The following is a 12,693-nucleotide window of genomic DNA, read 5'->3' on the forward strand; positions in this document are numbered from 1 at the left end:
TTGCCAAGTTTGCTAAAAATACACCACCCAGTTAGAGCTCTTGAGCAATAAAGTTGTTTCTGAGGCTGGTTGCGTAACTTTGCTCTGAAATGAACTCGCTTCATCCCTCTTCTGGTTTTCTTTCCACCTCTGCTCTGTGTTTGGAGCAGGCTGATAAAATTACACAGTTAGAACAATGTTAACCCAGTTGCTGCTCTGTAGCCTCTCAGGTTTTCTCTCTCCTCTCATACTGACTGTCTCTTGAGTAACCACACCAGACTAGAAGATTATCTTAACTAGTCGCATGAATGTCGGGGTTGTGCTAATGGCTGGCCTCAGTACAGCAGGCAATCACAAAATATGTTTTTGAAAAGCACTAAATTAGGAGCCTGAAGTGTAAAGAGCTAATAGAATGGTAGTCTATAGATCAAGGTCATGAGGAGTGCAGAGTGTATGTTTTAGGCCTTACATTTACATTGGAAGAAAAATGTGATTTATCTGTCATATGCTTGCAGTGTTCAAATGTTATAGGAACTGGGTAAATTTTAGCTCAGTAAATAATATTTATTGTATTTAATATTTATTGTATTAGTAATGGCTATGTTGTGTTTTCTCTTAGACCATTAATAGCAATTAGAGTGTGGATTTAAAACAAAATATCAGGATGTGCAGTTGTGCATTTCCTTGTTAAAGGGTCTGGCATGACACTGACAGCAACTTAGAAGATCCCAACTGTACCAAGTGGCTTTGGTGACTAACTGAATCTACATTTGACAGTTGCTGCAAGGCTCTTTCTTCCTGCAACCTGTGAGCAGAAATACAATTTTTCTGATAAACTGATGCTCAACCAATTGGTTCTGTCATTTATAGGATCAGTGATGACATGAAGCTGACTGACCTGGAACTGGTAAGGCTGGCGAACAATATTCAAGAGTTACTTTATAATGCCTCTGATATCTGCCATGATCGTTCAGTCAAGTTCCTCATGGCAAGAGCAAAGGTAAGGAGCATGGCGACTCTTCATTAGGGACTGTAGTGACAGGACAAGGGGTAACGGGTTAAAACTTAAACAGGGGAAGTTTAGATTGGATATAAGGAGGAAATTCTTTCCTGTTAGGGTGGTGAGGCACTGGAATGGGTTGCCCAGGGAGGTTGTGAATGCCCCATCCCTGGCAGTGTTCAAGGCCAGGTTGGACGAATGTCCCTGCCCATGGCAAGGGGGTTGGAACTGGGTGATCTTAAGGTCCTTTCCAACCCTAACTATTCTATGATTCTATGGCTCAGACTGCTGTTGGTGTCTCATCCTTAATGAGAATTTACTCCTAAATTACTGGTTTAATAAGTAAAGAGTTCTGAAACAGCATTCTCAATTGAGATTAAGTTGCCTAACCATTCTGTGAACTGTTCCTGCTGCCTCAGGCACTTGATCTTAATGCCCAGAGCACACAAGCATTAACATACTGTGTCATTGTAAGATAATGTGGGTTTCTGCTGCTTTCTTTTTTTAAATGTTCTGATTTGCCACCTTTGAAGTTCCATGCAGAGAATGCAAATGTATGACAAGGTAGCAGCTTGCACTGCAGTCTGCCTTCTCTGTCCTATATAGGGTTAAGTGATTTGTCTCTTAAAATACTAGTAGCCGCAAGACATGCTGATGAGTTATTTCTTTACATTTCTGAATTTGTCTGCTTACAATGGTTTCCTTTGCACATAGGATGGCTTCCTAGAGAAGCTGAATTCCAATGAGTTTGTTACTCTTTCTCGCTTGATGGAAGGCTTTATCTTAGATACTGAGCAGATCTGCGGCAGGAAAAGTATGTCCTTACGAGGAGCACTGCAGAGTCAAGCCAATAGATTTGTGAACAGATTCCATGAGGAGAGGAAGACGAAGCTAAGGTATCTGTGTAGAAGATCTCTTTGTTCTTACGTGAATATCTTTATCAGTCGTATGCCAGGCAAACACAATCGCTTGTTGCCTGAAAGACTAGTAAGCCAGAACACTGGTACTTAAGAGCAGGGGGTGAAAAAAACTGTATTAAACACCAAAACTTTTCTGTTGGTTTAGACTTATACTGTTTTCATAATTTAATTTCTTCAAACTGGATTGTTACACACTGAGAATCATACGTACCTAAATGAGGACAATAATTAGCTACAGGAGGTACTCAAGACTGACATCGAAGGGCAGGATTGCTTTGTCTTAGGGGTTAAGTAACGTGCATCAAGTCCATTCATTCTCATCCATCAAAAGCTCTTAAAATTCCATTATTTACACATTACTTCAGTGGCAGTGATCTCATAAGAATCTTTATTGCCTAGTGAAGCCTTTTGTCCTGTATGACAGATGGAGTGAACAAACTCTGGTATCTCTAAGCCAATGCTGTGTTTTTCTGGTTTGCTCCTGCCAGTTTTTGGGCACCTCTAGAAAGAAGAAAATGAAGATGAATAGCATAGCATTTTGGGCAAGTGGCTTTGTTTAAGTTACTGTAGCTTTGATTCCATGGTATTACAGGCAGGAGAAGTGTCAAGACAAGGCATTTCATTTTCTTAGCCTCCTCTCTTTCGTGTTTTTAACTAGCCTGCTTTTGGACAATGAACGCTGGAAGCAAGCTGAAGTTCCTGCCGAGTTTCAGGATCTTGTTGATTCAGTGTCAGATGGCAGAATTTCTCTTCCTGAAAAAAAGCCAGCAGGTGTGTATCTTCAGACCTACTGTTAGTTGAGTTGTTAGCATTAAATGTTGCTATGCTGTAGAATGTTGATGGACGTAATCCGATGTCACTCTTGATCTGTGTTTGCTTGCTGTCTTTGAAACTTCTTGTGCTGAACTTAAAAGAGTATTTATTTATTGAAACCCATTGAAGTGTTAGCACAGGGAAAGAGCTACTTTTTTATATAAGTATTCCCAGTGTAGAGACTTACTGTCTTTGCATAAATTTAGTCTTTCCCCAGAACATACCAGTGAAGTGTTGCAAGGGACCAAGGAGCACGAGTGTGTGCTCAGCCCCCTTGTGTTAAACAAAGCTTGCTCCTTCACGTTACTTCATCTGCCAGTTGTTCAAATGAAAGGCAGCGTGCTATGTGGCTGCTCATGGAGGTGAAAACCCATGTGCATTCAATTATTTACCTTGCCACAGAAACCTCATTTGAACTCAGACAAGTCACTTTTTTCTCCTCATGCCCCATTTCCCTGTGTGCAAAGTGGGAATGGATAATGCATTCTTAACCTTGTGGGGATACTCATCCAGTATTGTAGTGATTAATGTGTGTGAGCAGCTAGAAGAAGCAGCCATACATAGAGGGGGAGGAAAATGGCAGTAGATGAGTGAGTGAAAAGAAAATAAGGTAGCGTCACGGTGGAGAAACCCTGACCCTTCAACAGGTATATAGTAGATACAGAGAGTGTATTAGGCAGTAATCGCTCCAGTTATTGAACACGACACCAAAATATGCTCATCGACCATTGCTCTTAAGCTAAGCTCTTGTAGCTTCCTTCAAGAAGATAGGAAACTTGTGGCATGAAGAACTGCATCAGGAAGAGCTTCTACTATGAAGCCTGAGGAAGAAGTGTTTGAAACTAAAATATTAATATACCCAGCCAAGTCATTTGAGAATGTGTAGTAGAAAACCTAGTGACTTTTTCTGCTTTTCTTCTTCTGTTTGTAACCTTGTATTTGAAGTTTCTAATTACATGACAACTGTGGGGCTTTAGGGGATTTTTGGTCTAAAATACTAGCAGATGACAAAGTAACTTCACAGGTTGTACTAATTAGGATGGGTGACCAACTGTTTAATAAATACTGTAAAAGAGAGCAGTGCTCCAAGGATTGATGGTGTTTTTTTCCAAGACTTAGCAAGGGAACACTAGATTTTTAGAAACCAGCATTTTTTGTACTTGTTTTTAGTTCAACTTGTCCCTTTTCCTTTCTTGCCAACGTATCTAGCTACTGAAGAAAGAAAGCCAGCTGAATTCCTTATTGTTGAAGGACAAAAATATGCAACAGTTGGGTAAGATGCACTCTTTTCTGTTATCAGTGCGTTAGTTGGCAAGAGCTTTTGAGTAGAACTGTGATGAATGCTAATAGCTTTAACAGTCTTTTAAAGGTAAAAAAACCCTTCTCTTTCCACAGACTAGATTCTGTTTAGTTCCCAAACAGTTCTAAAACATTGCAAGCTCTACTGTGCATTCAAATGCTGTTTCTTCTCTGAAATTTATGGTTGCATTAGTTTTTACTTCCCCCACCCCCCAGTTATTTAATGAAAACACATAGTCATGAAAATACAGGTTTGTCTTCATACCACACTTGTTATTTCTTGCAATATAGGTTATCTCTGTTAAAATCATAGAATCATATAGTAATTTGGGTTGGAAGGGACCTTTAGAAGTCATTTAGTCCCCATCCCTCTGCTAAAATATCTGTTCCCATCCTTCTTATAAGCCCCCTTTAAGTACGAAAAGGCTACAATAAGGTTTCTCCAGAGCCCTGTCTTCTCTACACTGAACAGCCCCAAAATACATGAGTCTACTCGTGAATGATTGCTTATCTTACTCAGGATAAGAAATAAGATATGGGCTGTCTCAGAAGCTGCATACGCTATTGCTTTGGACTGGAAAGTAGTTTCTTAAAGCTGGTTGTATCAAAGACATTTTAAAATATGATACTCACATACATCTTTCATTTAAAAGCATGCTGTGTTTCCAACAACTGTGAGGCTTGGGCATTAAATATGCACGAGAGCGTTTCTGGGGAGGGAGTAAAACCTGAAAGATCTCACTCCCCAGAGTCTTAACATCAATTTACCCCAAACTTAAAAGTTCTGATTTACATAATGTCTTTGACCAGCTGTCATTTTATGAGTTGCTTCACGATGATATCATTGTTCAGTTAGAAGCAGAAGCTGATGGCTCAGAATTTCTGTGCCAGCCAACTGATACCATTGTAAAAGATCATTTCAGGTTGAGTAGAAGCATTTGAGCATGCTTTAAAGGATAAAATTGAATTAACGGATGGTGTGTTTGATAATCCATCTCTGCTTATTTGAAACTTGATATATTTGGCTTTGTGAAGCAATAGTCAGCTTCATGTTGGTGCATATATTTGTTTCGGTTCTACACATTTTTGCATAGAGTTTCACTGTATTTAATCAAATAAAATGCGTTCATGAAAAGGAGCCCAAATAATTCTCCAGGTATTTATATCCCAGTTCATTGTTCATCATCTTTCTGCACTCTGCTGCTTCAAGGAAGAAAGAGATTTAACTTTTTGAAATGTTAGAATATCTACTCTGAACATTTGATCTTGCCTTTGTTTTCTTGCCCCCTGTGTATTTGAATTCAAAGGAGCATACGTGCTCTTTCTGGACTCCATCCAGTAGCTCCCAAATTCTCCAGTGTCTGCTGAATTCAAGGGAAATGGCGGGTGTTGAGCATCTTTGAATATTTGGTGCCTTTTCTTCAAAGCTGCTTTATCTATTTGTGACTCCTTAGCATTCATTGCATCCTTTTCAGTGGTGGTTGGTGGTGGTCGTTGTCCACGTTCTCTAGATTTTTATACTTGCTCAAAGTTGGCCAGAATTATACAGCTGAATAAGACAGGAACTTTGCATTATTTGTCCCCTGCCAACATCTACATGAAGACTTCTAGTTCCGCTAGAACCACTAGTAGCTTTTTTGGAGATTGGAAAGTTATATGAAGGAACCTCAGAGATTTTCTCTCACATATGTTAAGTACTTTTCCAGGTGCCACCCTGTGGAGTTGGGTATTCTTTATAACCATCTTTATGTGTATCTTATTTTATGTTTTACTTCTATGTCAGATCAGTTAGTGGGTTTATTTAATGCTATAACATGTAGCATTAGGTAGCTTTCTGTCAGCATGACTGGCCCATGTTTGATTTTTTTTTTTTTTCAATGTCTTCCATGCACTGAGATGACATTTGTCTGTTTCCTCTCTTGTAGGACAGTATTGCTATTAATAAGAATAATCCTTGAGTACTGCCAGTGTGTGGATAACATTCCGTCCATCACCACTGACATGCTTACCCGCCTGTCCGATTTACTGAAGGTATGGCTCTAGATGTACCATCTGTGCTAATCAGGGGTACCCAGGGCAGAGAACGTGTCTTACTCTGTGATGCTTCACATGTTTTTATGATTTCATATAAATGATACAAATTGTCTATAAATGATTGTGTTTGTTACTGTGCCATAAGGTGGCCTTTTAAACTAAGGGCATTAAAGATGCAATTGGTTATGTGAGTTAACTTTGGGAAGGCTGCCTTTCCTCGTGTTTAATGGGAAATCTCATCTTGTTGTACTTGTCATAGCTGCTTGTCCTTCAGGCTGGGTGTAGAATTAATTCTGCTGAAGAAAAAGCAGTTTGGTCTCAGATGCCGCAGAGATATATCTATATTCAGGGTGGAAACAAGTCCCTGGGTTTTTACAAGTCAGTAGAGGTATAGTCAGTAGAAGCATGAAAAATAGTATGGGATGAAGCTTCTGTTGTAAAGATGATGAAAGACCAGGACCTGTTTGTCATTTCTTTCTCACTAGAGAAGAGAAAAGCTGGTAAAGCACATATAGAGCAAGGTAATATAAGTAAACAATAATAAAGGAGCACAAGAATGCACCTTAAAATGGTCATATATTTATATAGTTTCCAAAACCTAGCAGTTAATTTATTTCAAGGTTTTCACTTGTCTCTTTACCCACAAAGGTTGTGTCAGATATTGACAGTTCTAAACATCAGCGTAATCAATAAAAGATTAAGAGATTCTACTCTTCAGAAGTATATTGTACTTACGGTAGGGGCAGGGAAGGTGAAACACAGCCTGGGAGATGGATCTTTAAATAATCCTCCTGTTGATAGTTCTTACCTGAATAACCAGATGCAGATACACTCCTCCCTGTAGTCATCATTCAGGTTCATCCATGAACCTTTCCCTTTGAAAGCAGTGTCCAGGGGAAATCAGTAAACCTGGAGCTGGGAATGCCCCTCTTCACCTCTTGTTCTCCAGTTGCTGCTTCACTCAAGGCTGGCAGCACCTTTTTGCAGGCAGGTAGAATAGCAGCAGATGCCTCAGACATGGCCAGATTTGCATCTACTTTTCTTCCCCCTCCCGTATCGTGTTCCAGCTCCATGTGTTTTATTTTATTCCTCAGTAGTCACACATCATATGCAGTTTAAATACTGTATTTCCTATCTGGCAGCAAGGTCCCATCAATTGAAAAGATGACAAGAACAGCTAGCAAAAATAAAAGCTCATTTTCTACTGCTTTGAACAAAGTAAGAGCCATTCATTTGTCTTTGCAGGTCACCCCACATTTTGACAGCTGTCAAAGTTTGCAAGCTTTGAAGGTAGCAAGATATGATGGAAACTGCAAAGAGTTTCCAGTTAGTGGAATTCCAGGCTGTTTTGACCTGTGGCTGCAACCAGAGTGAGCTGGCACCTATTTTATCATGGCTAAAAACACGATCATAGTTCCTGGAGTTGTCTAGGTGGTGCAGACGAGAGGGCTTGCAGCCACAGTGCCAGAACACAGGAATGATATCCTCCAAACAGTCACAAGGAGGGGATATTGCTCTTTCAATGGTTCAGGCATGCTGCTCCCTCACTGCTTTGTCTGCAACAGGCTGTCCAATAGCTGAGTAATATGCACAACAGGCAGGGCGAGAGGATGAGTGTCTGTCATGCTTTATAAAGCGTGTTTTTAATGGTCTGCCACACAGTCAAAGAGTTAGCACTGTAACTTCAGAGAAGCTTAGGCTGTGTAGGATACAGGTCTTTGGCTCAGTGGATCTACTACTGAAGTCCACCAGGAGGCATAAGAAAAGGTTTTGCTTTGCAGGAGGAGGAGATGAAATGACTGTCAGTTTCAGAACCTGACTTCCGTCTGAGAGCAGAGTAGATTATGCCTCTCAGCTCAGGGACCACACATGTTTCAGGTTCAGTTGTGGCACTAGGTCTGGGTTGCTTTTCTGGCCCTGGATACACAACTTGGGCAGCCCAGAGCAAGTGTGTGTGGTTCACAGTGCTCCTCAGTTTTGGGACTGACTCCAAGCAATAGCCAGAAAAATTGTTTCCTGTTTTTACTTGAGCTGGGTTGAAATTTGTGGGTCTGTTCTTGCATTATCGTGAAGCAAGACCTGTGAAGCAGGGTTGTGTGCCCCCAGAAAAAGGAGCTCTCTGCGAGTGAAATCCTCTGTGCTGCAGACACAAGCTGCAGGGTGATCTTGTCACAGTTCTTGTGAATCTTTCTTCAGGTGCATGGAACAGTCAGCTCTCTGTAGGTTTTTGTCTCCCAATTTCCACCCCAGTGTCAATAGGACAGTTCTGTTCAAACATGAGCCTTGGGACTTACTCGGTGCAGGAGACAGGGACAACAGCAATGGCTCCTCTGTCTCTACTGCATTACCCAAGCCACTCTAGATTGTCTGGTGTCTCAAGCTGGGTGATGGAGCAGAATTCCAAAATAAGAGAGAATATGCTAAAAGGAACTGTGTTACTGTCCAGAGACTTTGCTGGCCTGTGTGCATGGTGATAACATTTTTCCTGGAACTAAGGAAGATCAAGTCATGAGTTGCCCACTATATCTGGAATTCTTACAGAATTGGGTTTTGACATGGCTTAACATCATCTGTACATAATTTCTTAATCTTGGTATTTTATAGTGTTACAAACACAGATGCAGCCACTTCAGCAGCAGTGAGTTTCAGTGCTTTCAAGTTTTCTTTAACATCAGAAGTGGGGAAGGTCTAGAGCCAGAACAGAAACTTGTTCTTTTCATGTTTTTCCATTCTGATATTGCACTTGTCTCCTCTACTTAGCAGAAGTAGTGAGATCTTTACCCTTCATTCCATCCAAGCCCCCGGTATCAGAAGCAGGTTTTATAGATTCCTAGTACAAAGCTGGTTTTGTGTGCTGCTTTCAAAGCAAGGCTGAACATAGTGTGCAGCAAGTCTGACTTGCTGCTTTTCTTTCACACTCTTGAAACCTCACCCAGAGGTCTCGTAGAGAACCAGAGATTAGTCACTGAATTGAAATCACTGTGGTTTTAATACTGGTATTTCCCTTTGCTGAAATGCTGCCTTGAGTGCTGTAGCATAAGCTGAGTCAAAAAATACTATGGGCCAGTGACTATTGAGAGTAGTTTTGTCTTAACAGTTGTGGACTCCTCTGCAGTACAGAATATGAAAGTCTGGAAGTGGCCTTCATAATAATCTATTTGATCTTGCAAAGTTTTATTGATGGTATTTCTAAACTGTGGTTATGTGTAGTTAAAGAGCCAGCATGCATTTTCACTGCCTGTTTTTTCTTTCTCGCAGTATTTCAACTCTAGAAGTTGCCAACTAGTGCTTGGGGCTGGTGCGTTACAAGTTGTTGGTTTGAAAACAATCACTACAAAAAACCTAGGTATGGATTTCTACATTTTAAAATCTCAAAAACACCCTGAACATTTGTGTTAAGTTATGTTTGGTGGTGCTGTGCATGGAACACAGGGTAGTAAGCCCTTGCCAGTTAGGCAGTAAAACATATATAAAAGCTGATTGTCTGATTAAGGGATGCAGTAAAACCCATACAGTTCCTTTGCTGTCTACCGGACCACTTTAGATGTAAAGCTTTGCTGTGTTACATGAAGGAAACAGGAACAAATATATGAGCTAGAAAGTTTTCCATGACAATGTTTTGCCTGTGGGAAGGTATAGCTGCTTTTTTGGTGGTGACTTAGGCACGCTTGGGAGCTGCTTAGTGTTCAGATCTTGAGACTGGGGATAGGTAGGGGAATGCAGTCAAACCCCTATCTCCATGTGCATTTCGCTGAGCTGTGCTGGGCTCTCTGCCCCATGGTGCTGTATTCTGTCATGCTGTGTCCACACATAGCTCCTGTGGGTTATAACCACATGTCAGTAACGCACAGAGGGATTTCTGTGGGTGGCTCTGGATCAAGCAGTCTTTATGTGGCTGAATGTCCTGGCACAGTCAGGTAGCTTAAGAACTCTGTGGCTGTGTGCTGAATCCAAGTTATGATGTGGGTTAGATTAGAGTTTCTCATTTTCAGTGTGCAGCTATTTAGCTGAATTGCCAGCTCCAACTCACCCGCCTGGACTGCCTTAGCTGCTTTGAGGAGCTGGGGAGAGCTAGGTGCCCTGCTCCATGCTCCAGAAAAGTCTGACATGCTACTCGAGGCCCCCAGTTTTAAACTGTCTCCTGATATTAAGAGCCTTTAGTTGATGGTTGAAGCAAGTGTTCAAACTTTCAGGATGTCCTGATCACCAATCTGCCTTTCCCTTTTTGAAAGAGAAGTAGGAGGATGAGTTGAGGGGGGCCATGAGCCAAAGTGTCAAAGCAGACAACACACAAAGAAAAGCTGGCTCAGGTCTTTGCTCCAGAAGGCTTAGCCGGTGTGGTGACCATGCTGGCACTGCCATGTGTCCTTCTGTGGCTCAGGCCCTGTTGGACAGCACGGGGGAAGCTCAGCTTTGGAAATCCTGTTGGTGCCACAGGCAAGAGCAGGTTATGAGCAGCTCAGCAGTGGCAGGGCTGGGTGTTTATGTACTTCTCCTGCAGAAGAAATATTGATGCCTTGAGAATGTGGCTGCTGCCGAGGTTAGGTAGCTGATGAGTCAGGTGTTTGGAGATCTCTCCGATGTCTGCATGTGCTCAGGGCTCAAAATGTCAAGTAGAAACTTAAAGCCTCTTGTAAAATGAGTCCCTTGCCCCATATCTTACAGAAGCTGGGTTTTATCAGCCAGGTACTAGTCTGGTGCGCTCACTGGGTGAGGTTTCCCAGTGGAAACAAACACCTCCTGTTTTAAAAACTGAATAAAGGCATGTTAAATTGTCAGATCCGTTATTTATGTTAAAGGGGATACAGTCTGTGCAAAATGACTCTTCCTGTGTAATAACAAAGTTATTTTTCTTTCCCTCTCTCGCTTCTGGATTTACAGCCCTTTCTTCACGTTGCCTACAGCTAATCGTACACTACATTCCTATTATCAGGGCTCATTTTGAAGCTCGTCTGCAGCCAAAGCAGTATAGCATGCTCAGGCATTTTGACCACATTACAAAGGTAATTCTTCTGCCATTTCCTAATGAAACACAAAGTTCTGCTTTTCAGATGTGCTCTGAAGACTATGAATGCCATTAGGTAGTAAATAAAACCTGCTTTCTTCCGTTACAGGATTATCACGACCACGTAGCTGAGATTTCAGCAAAGCTCGTTGCCATAATGGATAGTTTATTTGACAAACTGTTATCCAAGGTAATGATTTATGGAAATAATTACACGCTCTCTAAATTTCAACTGGAGGTCTCATTGTATACAACAGTCTGGATATTTCAGATGGAGACATAGACTTTCCTAATCAGGACTTGTTTAAACTTCTTTAAACCATGTAAACACAGAGCTCTGCTGTGCTTGTGAATGTGTTTTGTGTTTAACATTTGCCACCTGGGTGTCATTTGCCCCCACCAGAAGAAGTCATTTGTTTTCTCCTTCAGCAGTAACTTCAGAACTGCTTTGCTTGGTGCTTGGCTCTGGTGTTTAGAAACTGAAGTGCTCTCCTACCCTCAGCAATTTTATCCACGGACAGCTCTTATCTGCAGGCAGGCTGAGCCAGTTCTCGTTTCCTGCTCATCCCAACGGTGCCTCTTTGGAAGTGGGGAGGGTGTAATTTCCTGCAGCTGAGGAAACAGCAAAAACTGCTGAGGAGGATGAGTTTATGGAGGGGAAGGACCAGCCCATCTATTGGGCTGCAGGCCTGGGGACTAAAGGTCTGTGCATAGCAGTGTCTGCTGTGTAGCAGTGTTAATAGCTGACCCATGAAGTGTTCCTGGTGGTTTGCTTTCTGAGCACTCATCAGTGGAACAGGTTGGTCCTGAGCTGGATCCACTCAAGGTGGAATATGCTGACAGTGTGCCCCAAGATGAGACCTCCTGGGCCCATAGATCTAATGGAGAGAACATGAGCTTTTAGAGCTGAGTGTTTTGCTTTGGATCTTATGTTCTTTAAAAAGAAGCTGTTCCATGAGAGAAGTAAATCAATTATTTAGTGACAGATTTGGTTTACTGGCATGGACCAAGCTCTTCCTTGTAGGAGCTTATAAGAAGCAGAGGTTGGGGACGGACTGATGGAGCCTGCAGGGAGACAGCTGTAAGAGGCAGGATTTCTGTCTTCTTTGCCGTTTCTATTATTTGATTGTTTATTTTATATTGTGCTTTCTCTTTTCACCTGTTTCTTTGGGCTGTTAAACAGTGTTACTGAAACTCAGGGGGGAAAAAAGAGCCAAAGCATTTCAATTAGGATTCTTGTGTTTGCACTTTTAAAACCATGTTTATGTCCTTTTCTAGAGATCAAGTAGTGATCTGCTTTTTTGTTGTTGTTTTATTGGTTTTTTTTCCCATATAAAATTACCTGTTCTATGAAGTAAATAGACTTTTTCATCACTTTACCGCTTATCTCTTGCAAATAAGAGACAGATACAAGAATTTAGGTTATTGATACTGAACAAGCTAGCCCACAACAGACCAGTGACACTGCTTATGTTCTTGATGGTAGTGAGTATCCATCCCTTACTGTCCTTCCATCTTTACAGCCCATTCTCCCCTTCTGAGCTGGCATGAGATATAAACTGAGAATATTCCCATCCTTTAGAGTTCTCGAAGGCTTGAGTGAGAGTGCCTGGCTCACATGAATGCAACCCACACAGCACAGG

General features: G+C 41.5%; 1 protein-coding gene across 7 annotated transcripts in view; it reads left to right on the forward strand.

The window, feature by feature from the left end:
- Nucleotides 1–12,693, forward strand: part of VPS54 (VPS54 subunit of GARP complex) — a 51,958-nt gene that overhangs the window by 32,641 nt on the left and 6,624 nt on the right. For all 7 annotated transcript variants that reach the window (XM_062611877.1, XM_062611875.1, XM_062611865.1 and 4 more), the window contains 8 exons: nucleotides 850–979; nucleotides 1,694–1,875; nucleotides 2,558–2,670; nucleotides 3,922–3,985; nucleotides 5,937–6,042; nucleotides 9,304–9,391; nucleotides 10,927–11,048; nucleotides 11,160–11,240. In XM_062611877.1, coding sequence (XP_062467861.1) covers nucleotides 850–979; nucleotides 1,694–1,875; nucleotides 2,558–2,670; nucleotides 3,922–3,985; nucleotides 5,937–6,042; nucleotides 9,304–9,391; nucleotides 10,927–11,048; nucleotides 11,160–11,240 — 886 coding nt within the window. The remainder of the gene's footprint in view (nucleotides 1–849; nucleotides 980–1,693; nucleotides 1,876–2,557; nucleotides 2,671–3,921; nucleotides 3,986–5,936; nucleotides 6,043–9,303; nucleotides 9,392–10,926; nucleotides 11,049–11,159; nucleotides 11,241–12,693) is intronic.

This window comes from Pezoporus occidentalis, unplaced genomic scaffold, assembly GCF_034315485.1.
Source record: "Pezoporus occidentalis ecotype Australia unplaced genomic scaffold, CSIRO_AGI_Poc_V1 ctg10, whole genome shotgun sequence".
Taxonomy (NCBI): Eukaryota; Metazoa; Chordata; class Aves; order Psittaciformes; family Psittacidae; genus Pezoporus; species Pezoporus occidentalis.